At 39.3% G+C, this 14,438-nt stretch overlaps 1 protein-coding gene across 10 annotated transcripts in view; it reads left to right on the forward strand.

Annotated features, from left to right (window-relative positions):
• Positions 1–8,572, forward strand: part of PLSCR4 (phospholipid scramblase 4) — a 138,767-nt gene extending 130,195 nt beyond the window's left edge. For 9 of the 10 annotated variants that reach the window (XM_045503373.1, XM_045503374.1, XM_045503370.1 and 6 more), the window contains 4 exons: positions 576–802; positions 3,413–3,574; positions 5,426–5,584; positions 6,492–8,572. In XM_045503373.1, the coding sequence (XP_045359329.1) occupies positions 576–802; positions 3,413–3,574; positions 5,426–5,584; positions 6,492–6,536 (593 nt within the window). In that variant the 3' untranslated portion in view covers positions 6,537–8,572. Of the gene's footprint in view, positions 1–575; positions 803–2,978; positions 3,211–3,412; positions 3,575–5,425; positions 5,585–6,491 lie in introns of those variants that run through there. The other variant, XM_045503377.1, reaches the window with a different exon arrangement.
• Positions 8,573–14,438: the final 5,866 nt, after the last annotated feature.

The following is a 14,438-nucleotide window of genomic DNA, read 5'->3' on the forward strand; positions in this document are numbered from 1 at the left end:
AATGAGTGGTAGCGCTGGACATAGAATCTAAATCTGCGAAGTTCTAGTCCAGTGCCCTTGCTTTGGAAGTCAAAAGGAATCACAGTCAACATAATGCCTGGTCTCAGTTCATCCTCACTTGATTATTAACCTTCACTTTATCCCCAGTTCCACACATTCATTTGACCACCACATACAGTCTCTGACTTTCTTTATTGCAATTGGTAATGACCCTGGTCATCTCAGTATATTTCATGAGCAGATTCATTTATGGTAAAAAGTATACTTTTATTTAAATGCCTTTTTAATGAAAGCTTTCTGAATTCAGATATACCAGGAATATAGTTTCAGTCTTTGCTTTTATGTGGAAAATTTTGTAAATCATTTTATACCGACCTTCATTTAAAATTTTCAAAATTACTGAATACTTTTTGGGCAAGTAAATTATTTGGTGTCCTAATCAATTGAATATAGTTCACTTCAAAATTTTAAAAAGCTATTTTGCTTTAAGCACCTAAGGAATACTACAAAAGGACTTCTTGAGGCCCATTTTAACTGCTTCTAATTTAAAGTGGCTTTCTCTTTTTATTTTTTAGTGATCACATCTTTTGAAACTAATAATGGATATGATATTAAAAACAACCTGGACCAGATGGTTTACATCGTAAATGAAGACACAGACGACTTTACCAGAAATGCTTATCGGACACTAAGGCCCTTCGTCCTCCGGGTCACTGACTGTATGGGCCGAGAAATCATGACCATGCAGAGGCCTTTCAGATGCACCTGCTGTTGCTTCTGTTGTCCCTCCACCAGGCAAGAGGTCAGAGAACACAAGTCTAATTCCTTGTCTCTTCCTGATCCAACTCTTGACAGCATCGCTGTGCTCCTTCCAGAATGACACATGAGGGGGTTTTCACTGGCTCTGCTGGTCAGACTGAAAGAAGAGAGCTGAGGGGGTGAAGGGGGATGGGGAGGAGGGCCGCCAAATTGTCTCACCTGAGGAAAATCACAGAGGGTTTTTTTCTTGTGGGTTCTTGTCTTCTGGTGCTAGTTGGGGCTCAGGCTCAAATCAGGATTATTCGGTGCCCACAGTTCTGTCGGTTGTGTCTACTGAGTTAGAAATGTATCTGTTACCTAGAACAGAAGTCACACACATTTGTCTAAATGCACCTACCTATCCCCAGATAAGTTGTCCCTAGACATAATTGTATACTTTCAGAATTGGAAGAGACTTAAAAACTTCTTTTTTTAATGTTTATTTTTGAGAGAGAGACTGAGTGTGAGCAGGGGTGGGCTGAGAGAAAGGGAGACACAGAATCCAAAGCAGGCTCCAGGCTCTGAGCTGTCAGCACAGAGCCCGATGAGAGGCTCACACTCACGAACCACGAGAACATGACCTGAGCTGAAGACTGACGCTTAACCGACTGAACCACCCAGGCGCCCCTAGAACTGGAAGAGACTTTAGATAACTGTACACTGCCCATCCCAATCCACACCTTGCCACAGGTAAAGAAAGGGTGGCTCAGAAAATTAAGCACCTGATGAGCGTGTTACACTCCACCAAGCACTGGAACTGGAAAGCAGATGTTCTGAGTTACAGCTGGGTTCCTCTTCTACAACCTGTGAGGCTCTAGGAAGGTGGTTTGCTGCAGGGAAAAGAAGCAGCTTTAGACAGAATTTTGAATTCTAGATACGCCTTCTATTTATGTTGGTATAATTTATTTAACTTCTTTGGGCCTCAGTTCTTCCCTACAGAACTATGCATAATATCCCATGGGATTCCTGGGATGTATAAAGACAGATTATGTTCAGTACCAGCACTTCCTGAATGTTAGTTTATTTACAAGCCTTTCTGTGTTTTGATGTCCTATAACATGGAGATAATAATGGTACCATCACGTAGGATTGCTTTGAGGATTAAATAGTAAATGAATGTTAAGTGCCATTACAGTACCTGGCAGGTAGTACAGCGCTCAGAGAATGTTAGCTGTTGTTCCCAGGTATCTTCTCTCTCTCTACTGTGTTTGTAATAACAGCCTTAAATTTTTTTTTTAACGTTTATTTATTTTTGAGAGAGAGAGAGACAGAGCATGAACAGGGGAGGGTCAGAGAGAGGGAGACACAGAATCTGAAACAAAAGGTATACAATATACCACACTTTTTTTTTTCTCTTTTAAATTTTTTTAATGTTTATTTATTTTTAAGAAAGAGAGTGGGACAGAGCATGAACAGGGGAGGGTCAGAGAGAGGGAGACACAGAATCTGAAACAGGCTCCAGGCTCTGAGCTGTCAGCACAGAGCCCGATGCGGGGCTCGAACTCATGGACCGCGAGATCATGACCTGAGCCGAAGTCGGCCGCTTAACCGACTGAGCCACCCAGGCGCCCTATAATAACAGCCTTAAATTTGAGATGAATCTTCACCTTTAATCCTCAACCCTTTTGACGATACAAAGAATTCTTCGTATTGTTGAGTTGGGTTTTTTCTTCTCAAATGAATTTTTTTTAAAGTAATTTACCTGTTTACAGTTTTTTTCCCCCTTAGGCTTAAACTTATATGAGATCTTAATCCTAGGAAGTTATCAAATTTATATGCTTATGTGTATGTTTGAATGTATATATGTGAACAATAATTTTTTTTTTAAATAATGCCTTGATTTGGCAGTTTGTGAAGCTATGTAGTCCTGCCCTTGAGACCCAGTGGACTCAAAACTGTTAGAAAAGTATAAATGACACCAGAAGAGACATCAACTCTGAGCTTTTACTAAATAATTTAATTTTATGGCTCATGTTATTATTAAATATGAAGATCTTAGTTCTTCACAAAGGAATATTATAAAGATGATTAGTTGAAACAGGGTACTGGACAATTTTAAAACTTGTAAAAATGGCTTTATATATTCATACACACATCCTTTGTTTCCACAGTATACAGTTTACAGAATGCCTCTTTTCTCTTTCTCTTTCCTATTACAATTGTCATGTCTGAGATTTAAGTCTAGGAAGTTCCCTTGTTACTTTGTCACGGACCGTGCCAGAAGACATGAGGCACCTAGAGCAGAGACAGAGAACCTTATTACAGCACAGGAAGCAGTACCAGCGTCAGGAGCCGCATGTTGGTGTAGACCCCTTGCCCCCAAGTTCTCTGGGGTTAACTCAGAGGAGCGGGTGGGTGTGCATACAGCTGAGAAACACTGAGCTTGGAGAAACGATCATTGTATAACAAGCAGTAAGTCTGTCCCAAAGGGAAATGTGACCTCACCTCTCAAGGCCTTTCACTGACATACACCCCTAAGAAATAGCCTGGGGTACAGTGGAGGAGTCTGTACCATTAACATTTTTTCCAGTCCTTGCATGAGGGAAGAACGTATGGTGTGTGTGCGTACGGGTATATATGTAGCCTCCTTCCCTCTGTCACTGCTTCTTTGCAGCTGGAGGTGCAGTGTCCTCCTGGTGTCACCATTGGCTTTGTTGCAGAACACTGGAACCTGTGCAGGGCAGTTTACAGCATCCAGAATGAGAAGAAAGAAAATGTGATGCGAGTACGTGGGCCATGTTCAACCTATGGCTGTGGTTCAGATTCTGTTTTCGAGGTAAATGTAAAAATAACATTTTTAGTATTTTTTCAACATTTACAGACAGACCTTAGAATTGTTTGGTTTTAGATTATTTTTTCACATGAATGAATAAAGTAGAAGGAGGAAAGAGTTATCGGTTGACATCAAATCATTTGCAAATTATTGTTGGTGGATTGCTTAATGTTTCCCAAAATGTGAGCTACTTTGTTTATGATTTCAGTGTTTGATGAAGATGAGAAGGACCCATGTAAAACACTAAACCTGAAAGAAAATAGCCCAATAGATTCCGTTTACTTTGCTCTTGGTTGTATTTAATTAACCATTTTTACCAAAGATTTGCAGGATTGGGATACAGGTCCTGAGCAATGAAAGTGCCCAACAGATCACAGAACATACGGATCACCCCGAGATTGTGCAAATCGTCTATCTGCATGGTGGAAGTCTGTCTGTGTCCTCAAGAGACAGGATAACACTGATAACATAGATAAAACTCATAATAGATTATAACATTTTCTCAGAAAAATGAAAAATCCTCCTGTTTTGCCTTTATTTCACTGACTACAAAATGATTGCTTGTTATCCTATGAATTTGACAAAGGAGATTCTTAGAAATATTTCCTGAGCTTCTTAGAAGATGTCTTGCAATTCAGCAATGCTCTTTATCTAAAGTTGCTCATTCAAGTATTTTCTATGACACCCAATAAACCTTTTTAGTTCTTCAGGCATTGCTTATTTGTTAAAAGACCACTGTAGAGAAATAGAAAATGTAGCCACATTTCAGGGGCAGAGTATATAGGATCATTCTGATCGCCAAAAGTTAGCAAGTGCCTGAGTCCCCCTTTGAGAAGCCAAAGCTCTTCAGAATTCTGACATACAACAGGGTGGATTTGACCCACAAAAACTTGACTGATTATATGAAGTTTGTGAAGTATGTAGAATTATGCTTCCTTACTTTTGTTCATGTGTTTCTCTAGACTGTAGAGACTCCCTCCCAATCCCCAATTCCCACCCTTTACTATATGAAGAAGAATTTCAAAATCAATTCAAATCATACCTCCCTCAAATCATACCTCATTTGCTCTTGAAAACAAGAGCATTGGCCTGAGAACTGTCAGATATGCCCCAGTTCTGGTTTTTGGATTTTTTGTTTGATTTAATTCAAGTCAGTGAACATACAGTGTAGGCTTGGTTTCAGGAGTAGAACCCAGTGAGTTCTCTCTTACATATGATGTTCAGTGCTCATCCCAAAAAGTACGCTCCTTAATGCCTATCACCCATTTAATCCATCCCTGACCCACCTCCCCTCCAGCAACCCTCAGTTCTCTGTCTTTAAAAGTTTCTTATGGTTTGCCTCCTTCTGTTTTTATCTTATTTTTCCTTCCCTTCCCCTATATTCATCTGTTGAGTTTCTCAAATTCTACATATGAGTGAAATCATATGATATATGTCTTTCTCTAACTGACTTGTTTCACTTAGCATAATACCATCTAGTTCCATCCATGTTGTTGCAAATGGCAAGATTTCATTCTTTTTCGTTGCTGAGTAGTATTCCAGTGTGTGTGTGTGTGTGTGTGTGTGTGTGTGTGTGTGTGTGTGTGTACGTACCACATCTTTATCCTTTCATCAGTTGATGGACAGGTGGGCTCCCTGGCTAACCTGGCGATTGTTGATCCCAGCTCAGTTATTAACCAGTTGCAAGGCACCTAACCCATCTTGGCCATAATTCCCTATTTGAAATTATGTTATTGCTGTTATTAATTTCCTGTACTGTATTTATGCTTATCTCAGTGTAAAGTGCTTCTAAGTAGAAGAATGAAACGTATAGTACTTTTTAATCATCATTAAGTCACATGCTTCTCTTTCTAGGTCAAATCCCTTGATGGTGTATCCAACATTGGCAGTATTATTAGGAAGTGGAATGGTCTGTTATCAGCAATGGGCGATGCTGACCAGTTTGAAATTCACTTCCCGTTAGATATGGATGTGAAGATGAAAGCCATGATTTTTGGAGCCTGCTTCCTCATTGTAAGCCTTTTACTTTTGACTTGTCTTGAGTGAGTTATTCTTTCCAATGAGATGCAGTGTAGTATAATAGAAAGGCAATAACGTTTGCAACTAGGCCAGTGTCTGTCTCTACCACTTACTAGTGACATGTTTTGCAAAGTGTCGAACACTTCCTGGCCTCATTCTTTTTATCTGTAAAATGGAGATAAAAATACTTAGATTTTTTCAGGGTGATGAACATTAGCTATCATCTGAGTACAGGGGCCAGAAGAGTGCTTGGAGAATATTAGGTATCCAGTGGGTGTGATTGTCATCACAGCATGTTGTCTTTCTCATTACTTAAAGATGCCTGTCCTTCGACTTCTTGAGGAAATAAAGTAACTCTAGAGCTGATTTCCTTTCCCTCCACCTTATTGCCTCTCTGTCATTGTACTCCTTGGTGTTGTATCTTCCTTAGATTTAGTAGGCACAGTTCCCTTGCTGTATTACTGGCTGATTAATGGCTAATATTCATAAGTAAAGCATAGAAATGAAATGGAAAATATTTACCTTAAAAATGTAGTTAACGTACTGCAATTGGTATATTTAACATTTAATTTTGATTGTCAAGTTTTTCGTCTTTTTAACAATGAAAATTTAGTTAACTGGTACCCCCAAATGGAAAGGTTGTTGGCTACCAATAGTTCCAAGTTTTTAATTGCTGCTCTTCATATTAGGTCCTCTTCATAAAGATTTCATTAGATTTATTTATTCTTAACTAGAAAGAGGATTGCCTGATAAATTATACAGGATAATATTTTATGCATTGCATCTAATTATGTATCCATCTGTATACATACAGTTGTCTCTTTTTTTCTCTCTAATATATATATATGTATATTATATATATATATATATATGTATATGTATATTTTTTTTCTAATTTCAGGACTTCATGTATTTTGAAAGATCACCACGACGTTCATCAAGATAGATGGACACAGCAAATCAACAATTATGGTTAATTAAAAAAAAATTAGAGAAGTTGGATTGGGCTTATAATCCCCTGAATTATTTGCAAATATATGTATCTGCTTTTGCAGATTATTTTTACTGGGTATTAGCTCTGACAGGTAGGCTGAGTGTAAGGGCAAGAACACGTGTTTTAATTGATTGAACCATGTGTTTTAATTGATTGTCTCTCTGTCTACATGGTCGACTAGGAGTTCACCTTGAAAAAGCTATAACTCATTAACCAAGTAAACATAATACAATGAGCTTGAAAACACTTTACTTACCCTGAGATAAGGGAAAATGAATCCCAGGGCTCTCACATTAATGGGTCATGAAATGGCAAGCTTTTTAGAGCAGTCTTTGAGATAGAATAAAACAGCTTTTTTCCCCAACCCTCTCCAACCTGTCCTCTCCATCAACTTGTCCTGTTACTGAAGATAAATTTGATTCTAAGTGAAAAGAATAATACTTTTGACCTTTAAAACAAAAAGGAAGGTAGGCAGAAATACTGTGTGTTATTGTACAAGGAAAAATTTACTTGTGCATATGTATCAAACCTTGTTCTGAAAGTTTATAAGTTTCAATGGAAAATTTGATTTTATTACCAAACAAAACATTTTTTTAAAAATCATAAGGTTCTATTTTCTATACCTATTCCCTCATTCACTAGCGCGGTCTATCAGGACCTGCCTGGACATGGGGTCAGGGTCATCCTATCAGAAAAAGAGGTGACAAGGGCCACAGCTTGTCTAGATCTCTGAGCAATTCAGAGACATCACTGTCCTTATGAGGAGCTTGCGTTTAATCTATTTAATCTCTTTTGGCCACAGATGCCTTACATATGAAATATTTTGGCCAAATCTCAAAGATTGCCTATTGAACTTTTGTATCTCATGGGGTGTGACACAGAGGAGATAGTTTTTATTTTTCTTTCTTTCAAGATCACTGATAATCACCATGTTTTTCTAACTGCAGGAGTTGAAGTTGGGTTTCTAAATTTTGAAATGTGGCATTCTGTGTAGCACTTCGTAAAAGCAAAACTACGAATTTTGAAGTTTTTAAATATTTCTTAGCTGCTTTTTATTTAGATGATAGATAAATCTGCCTGTGCAAAGAAGATAATAAAACTTCTCTGTGAACTATAGCTTAACAGTAAAATTCTGTAGGATCAACATAGTTACAGTATAAGCGTACTTGTTATTAGCTAGTTAAGAGCACAGTGTATTGATGAATAGTTGCTGATGAATCAACCTGTGTCTTTTGTACTCTACCTTCCTATCTGGACATGGACTGTGTTTTTTCAACACAGCCAGTATGTAGAATGAAATGTATTCTTCTCCTTGTTAAATAAAGCAACTCTAAGTGTTGTCTGATGGGATTACTCGGGGATGACAGCCTTTGCCCACAATTCCTGTTGAAGTCAAAGAAAGGTGCTTCATTTTACAATGATATTTATCTTTTCATGGTAAAGTTGTTTTATTCAGTTTCTTGTAATTTCTATATTTAGGTGCTACTGCTGGCTTTTTGTTAAAATGTTAAACTGCTGCTTTTCTAAAAAGTACAATTACCTTATATTTGAAAATATGATTGCAGTCTTAGACATATATATTATTTCTTATAATAATATCTGACATTTTATATAGGAAATGAGACAATAATATTGAGAAAGTTTATCTGTACAAACTTCATTTTTACTTGCCCGCATCCCTACATCCCAAGACCTGCTGCATAATGCTAAGAAAAGATTATTTAACATATGACATTTTAAGTTTCTGTTCAAAGTTTTCATGGCATTAAGTTGTCTCTTACAGTTATTATCCCTCTTTCTTTAAAAGTAATACTGTGTGTCTTATTTTTTTATACTATGGTTCATATTATAGTTTCTGTATTTCTTAATGGTATTTCATTGTGTAAAATTGATCAGAGTTACTTAAAAAAAGCTACTCTCTTTGTATTTTAATGCTTCATCATATTGATTTTGGCTTTTAAATAAATATAATATGGTTTATAGTGAAATACTGTTTTATTTTTTGACTTGTGATTGAGTCTTTGCTATAGACTGAATGCTTGTATTTCCCCCCAGATTTATGAATTACCCCAATGTGATGGTGTTTGGAGATGGAGACTTTAGGAGGTGATAGGACATGCTGGTGGAGCCCTCATGAATGGGATTAGTGTCCTTGTAATCTGTCAGTACCTTGATCTTGGCTTTCCCAGCTTCCAGAATGTGAAAGATAAATATTTGGTTTTTTTTTTTTAATTTTTTTTTTCAACGTTTATTTATTTTTGGGACAGAGAGAGACAGAGCATGAACGGGGGAGGGGCAGAGAGAGAGGGAGACACAGAATAGGAAACAGGCTCCAGGCTCCGAGCCATCAGCCCAGAGCCTGATGCGGGGCTCGAACTCACGGACCGCGAGATCGTGACCTGGCTGAAGTCGGACGCTTAACCGACTGCACCACCCAGGCGCCCCGATAAATATTTGTTTTGTAAGCCACCTGGTCTCCAGTACTGTACAGTTGCCCAAATGGATTATGACAGAAATTGGTACTGAGAAGTGAGCGTGCTGCTATAACACACAAATGTGGAAGCAGCATTGGAACTGGGTAATAGGCAGAAGCTGGATTTTGAGATGCATTCTAGAAAAAGCCTAGATATTTTAACAGAACTTTAAAGGCGATGCTGATGGGAGCTTGGAAAGAAAAGATAGATATAGAGAAAGCCTCAGTATTCTTAGAGAATAGCTAACTAATCCTGAACAGAATGTTGGTAGAAACATGAATTGGTAAAGAGCATTCTGATGAGGTCTCAGATGGAAATGAGGAACATGTTGTTGGAAACTTGAGGAGAGGCCCTGTTTATTACAAAGGGGCAAAGAACTTGGCAGAATTGTGTTCATGTTCTAGTGTTTTGTGGAACATAGAACTTGCAAGTGATAAAACTAGAGGTTTAGCGGAAGAGAGTTCTAAGCAGAGTGTTGAAGGTGCAGTTAGGGTCCCCCTGACTTCTTACAGTCAAATGCAAGCAGAGAGAAGTTACCTAAAAGCAGAATTGTTAAACAAAAGGAAGCAGAACTTAAAGACTTAGAAGATTTGCAGCCTATCCATATAGCAAAAAATGAGAACATTGAGGATGTGGCCAAGGTACTGATAAAGAAATTAATACGGTTGAGCCTTCTGAACAGAAGCTAGGAAACTATTCTCCAAGACAATGTAAGAATGACCCTGAAGGCGATCCAGTGATCCACAGAGCTGCTGCTGTCATTACAGACGCCGATGACAAGGGCTGAGGAGGCTGAGTGATCCAAAGGAGGGGCCTTCAGCACCTGTGGGACCTTTCTGCACACTACCTGACACTACCTTACATGGGGGGCTCTGCTCTCCGCACTCTCTCACCATGCTTCTCCGCCACCCCAGATGTGGCTCTGCTGGGCCCTGGTATGGCATGAGATTCAGTGGCCACGTGTCCAGAGGGTGTAGGCAGAAGGTGCGGGCGCATATGGCCCCATTTCTGTTTATGCTTATAGTGTACAAGCCAAGGGAGCATGGCTACCTTCACCTAGATTTCTAGGGACAGGGCCATCTGGGAGAGCCTTGGGCTTGGTACCCCAGCCCTGGAGATCCACAGGGCCCAGGCAGTGAGTCATTCTGCCGAGCCCTGTAGGTACCACGGCCACCCCAAAGGGCCCAGAAGACAAAGCACTGAGTCAAAGATTATTCTTGAGCCTTAAGGTTTAATGTCGTTTGTGCTGTTTGGTCTCAGACTTACCTGGGGCCTGTCACTCCTTTCTTCTTTCCTATGTCTCTCTTTGGGAATGAGAATGTCTATCCTATGCCTGTCCCACCATTGTATCTTGGAAGCACTTCATTGTTTGTTTTTGCAGTTCACAGAAGAAGAGGACTTTGCCTCAGGATAAGTCATACTTGAGTCTCATCCATATCTTATTTAGATGCGACTTTGGACTTTCAGACTTTTGAGTTGATGCTGGAGCAAGTTAAGACTTTTTGGCTGTTTAGATGAAATGAATGTATTTTGCATGTGAGAAGGAAATGAAATTTTGCCCTGACCTGGATGGAATCCTATAGACTGAATGTTTGTGTCCCCCAAAATTCATATGTTGAAATTTAATCCCCTAATGAGATGTATTTGGAGGTGAGACTTTGGGGGATGATTAAAACGTGAGGGTGGAGGGTAGAACCCTTATGAATGGACTAGTACCTTTATATACTTTTTAAAAAGTTTATTTGAGAGAGTGTGTGTGAGCAGGGGAGGGGGCAAAAGGAGAGAGAGAGAGAATCTCAAAAGCAGGCTCCACATTCAACATGGAGCCTAACGGGGGGCTTGATTCCACGACCCTGGGATCATGACCTAAGCTGAAATCCAGAGTCGAAAGCCTAACCAACAGGTCCACCCAGGTGCCCCATGGATTAGTACCTTTATAAAAGAAAGGCAAGGAGCTCCTTTGCCCCTCTACCACGTGGGGGCACAGTGAAAAGACCACCATCATGGACTGGGAAGGGGACTCTTACCAGATACAGCATCTGCTGGGCCCTTGAGCTTGGACTTTTAGAACTGCAAGAAATAAATGGTTTATGAGCCACCCACTCTATGGGATTTTTGTTACAGCAGTCAAAATAGACTAAAACAGTTTTTTAATACTTCAAAGGAATTTGTGAAGTAATTTCTTATTAATTATCAGTCAGATTTGCATTCAGGGTCCTTGTTTTCTTGTATAGGTTTAATTCTAATAAAGTCATTTTTGTAATGTTTTATAGTAGTAACTAGCTTTGTGATATAACGAAGTTATTTATAAATGCTTATTTCTTATACCTTACTCAAGGCATATTTAAATTTTAAGTATGATATCAATAGGAGTATATCATGCAGGAAAGCTGCTAGAGTTTATCACTGTCAGTGAAGGATGCATTTTAAAACAATTTTAACAATCAGATTTACCAGAAATTACACAAAAACTGGTTACCGGACTAATTTACTAGCTGAATTTTTCAACCAACTAGATGTTAAATTAAGTTCAAGTCTAGAATAAACAGTGATTTCAGAGAACGGCATCCTGGTGCTGGGACAACTGGCTACTTTTCAGTACCTGCCATATAAGTTTAATTTAACTTACATTGAAAGATGCAAACTTGGAAAACCCATAGGTCTGGATTTAATAAACTAATACCAAATTCAACTCTTCGGCTAGTGATAACTAATATTGAACATGGATCTTTTCCCATAATTTGGTTGACCTTCAGAGTCTGTTTCCCATTTATTTGCCTCTAGGCATCTTAAATTGTAAATCCCAGAATAGAGAAAAACAAAATGATACATTTCAAGTGTAGTCAAGTGAGGCAGCATAGAATGCTACATGATAACATTTAGCGTGGTTAATAATAGCACGTGATAGGCATTCACTCAGGATCTGCCTAGTGAATAACAACACAATCCGTGGATTTATTTTTGGAATATTTACTATAGTAGCCAGTAAAAAGGTTGACCATTCAAAATATATACCCTCCTCTCCAGTATTTCATTGCACTAATACTTAACCTTAGTGAGCATCTACTAAATCCAGGCACTGGGTTATTCCTGAAGGCAGAGGGAAATGCAAAGATAAAAAATACATAATTACCGTCCTCAGGGTTCACAGGCTAACTGAGGAGACCAAGACTTTTCAAAACTACATACACATCTTTGAGGACCATGGACCTGTGTTCAATGGGATGTTGGCACATTCAGTAGAGGCCATGTCACTAGTAACATCTCAGGTGCTATTCTTTATGTCCCATTTAATCAGATAGTTTAGATGGGTGGGTGTGTCATTTGCTAAAGTACACTTCCTGGCCCTGCTGGAGGTAAGATTTTACATTTTACGGTCTTGTCTGCCAGCTGAGTACACGGTAAATACAATCGAAAAGGTCAGTTTAGCACATTTTGATCACACAAAACCGGGGTTGATTTTTTTTATTACAGTAAACACAGAACCCAAGAGAGTGGTACCTCTGTGATGCTCAACAAATATTTGTTGAGTGAGTGAAAATAGTTCTAATGTGTGTATGGCACTGTTAGGCGTTCAAGGAGACAGAAATGCAAAGGTAGTCCTCTATCCCTCATCAAGGATAAAGCAAGGAAGTATGCAATTGCAGCACACGTTTAAAAAATTATTGCATAAAATAATTTTTTTTCTGCAAATGTATATTACTTGATTCTCACAACCGCATCATGAGCTAAACATCCAATACCCCTTTTTCAGAGGAAGAAACAAACTTCGTCAAGAGGTAATAGAAAGAGATTGGACGCCAATGAATCTCCATGCTCTCCAGTTGTAATTGTAATGAAGGAAAATTGAATGTATAAAAGGTGAGAAACATAACAGCCCCTGGAAGGGGAGAGCACAGCAGGTGGTATTCAATGCAAGGGCTTGTAGAGCTGCCCAGTCTTGAGGTCCAACTAGAAATTTGGTCAGGCAGCCTTCTCTCCTCATCCTCCTTCCCAGTTGTCCAGAATGGGTGGATGGTGAGTGTTCACTGGGGGGTTGGGGTGGTGGTGGTGACAGAGGTGGGGTGGGTGCTAAGGTTGGGGTGGTGGTGGTGCCTCTTCACGTAATAACTAAAAAAGTAGGGGCACCTGGGTGGCTCTGTCAGTTAAGCATCAGACTTCAGCTCAGGTCATGATATCATGGTTCGTGGGTTCAAGCCCCACATCAGGCTGTGTGCTGGCAGCTCGGAGCCTGGAGCCTGCTTTGGATTCTGTGTCTCCCTCTGTCTTGTCCCTCTTCTGCTCCTGTTCTGTCTCTCTCTTTCTCAAAAATAAACATTTAAAAAAAATTAAATAGTGTATTCTACGAACATTCTGAATCAGCTAGCTTCATGATGGCTCATTAAATTTTCTTGCAATTCTTAGTTCTGCTGCTTCTCAATAAGAGAGCCAGTCATATGAACTCATGTACTGTTGAGATGTGTAGTTGCTGGGTTCACCTCCAGATATAATCGCAGGGTAGATGAATATGCATCTGGGCACACATAGAGGAAAACCAGCCCAATCACGAGACAGGTGGTGTAATGTAACCAACTAATGACTGATGGTGATGATAATAGCATCTCTTTGTAGTTCTTCCATATTCCAGACAGCACTCTGGTTGTACGGGCTTTCTATATACTAACTCATTCAATTCAAACCCTGTAAAGTAGGGTACTATAATAATCCCCATTTTACAGATCAGAAAATGGAGATTTGGGTATCTTGCCTAAGGTGACCCAGCTAGCTTATGTCCGTAGAACGATTATTTGCAGGTGACTCCAGAGGCTACTTGCAATATACTGTCCCCGATGCTTCTTTCCTCTGTTGTGCGATATGTGGTTTCTTTGTATGTTAACTCAGAAATACAGGGAAACAGAAATAGAGGAAAATGGTTCTCTCAAGTTTAGGATGATGGAGGGAAAGCCCATGAGGCTCTGAGGGGTTTTGTCTGGTTCTCTCCTAGAGATGTGCTTTTGATTCTGCTGGTATGCCGGTGGTGTGTCCAACCAAAGACCACTTTTATGTTATTCTGTTAGTTTAGTGCTTCCCAACTCACGTATTTATTTTAAATATGAAAACCAAAACAGTGAGCATAAATCTTGGCTACAAATTCTTAGGGAACAATTTTTTCTATACCTGTGGTGTACAAGCCAAAACAGTCAAGCATTCCCTGATCTCTGTTTGCCAGTAGGTGAATTTTTTTCTAGTTCCTTTACAATGTAATGTGTCTCTTTGAAAGTTCCCATTTTAGTGGTAGTCTCTCTTTTCTGCCACACCTTCGCTTTAAGCCCATGGCTCATCTCCTGTCTCATCTTGATAGATGAAATCTAAGCCCCTGGCCAATAAAGATTGGTAACTC

Source organism: Leopardus geoffroyi, chromosome C2 (assembly GCF_018350155.1).
Source record: "Leopardus geoffroyi isolate Oge1 chromosome C2, O.geoffroyi_Oge1_pat1.0, whole genome shotgun sequence".
NCBI lineage: Eukaryota > Metazoa > Chordata > Mammalia > Carnivora > Felidae > Leopardus > Leopardus geoffroyi.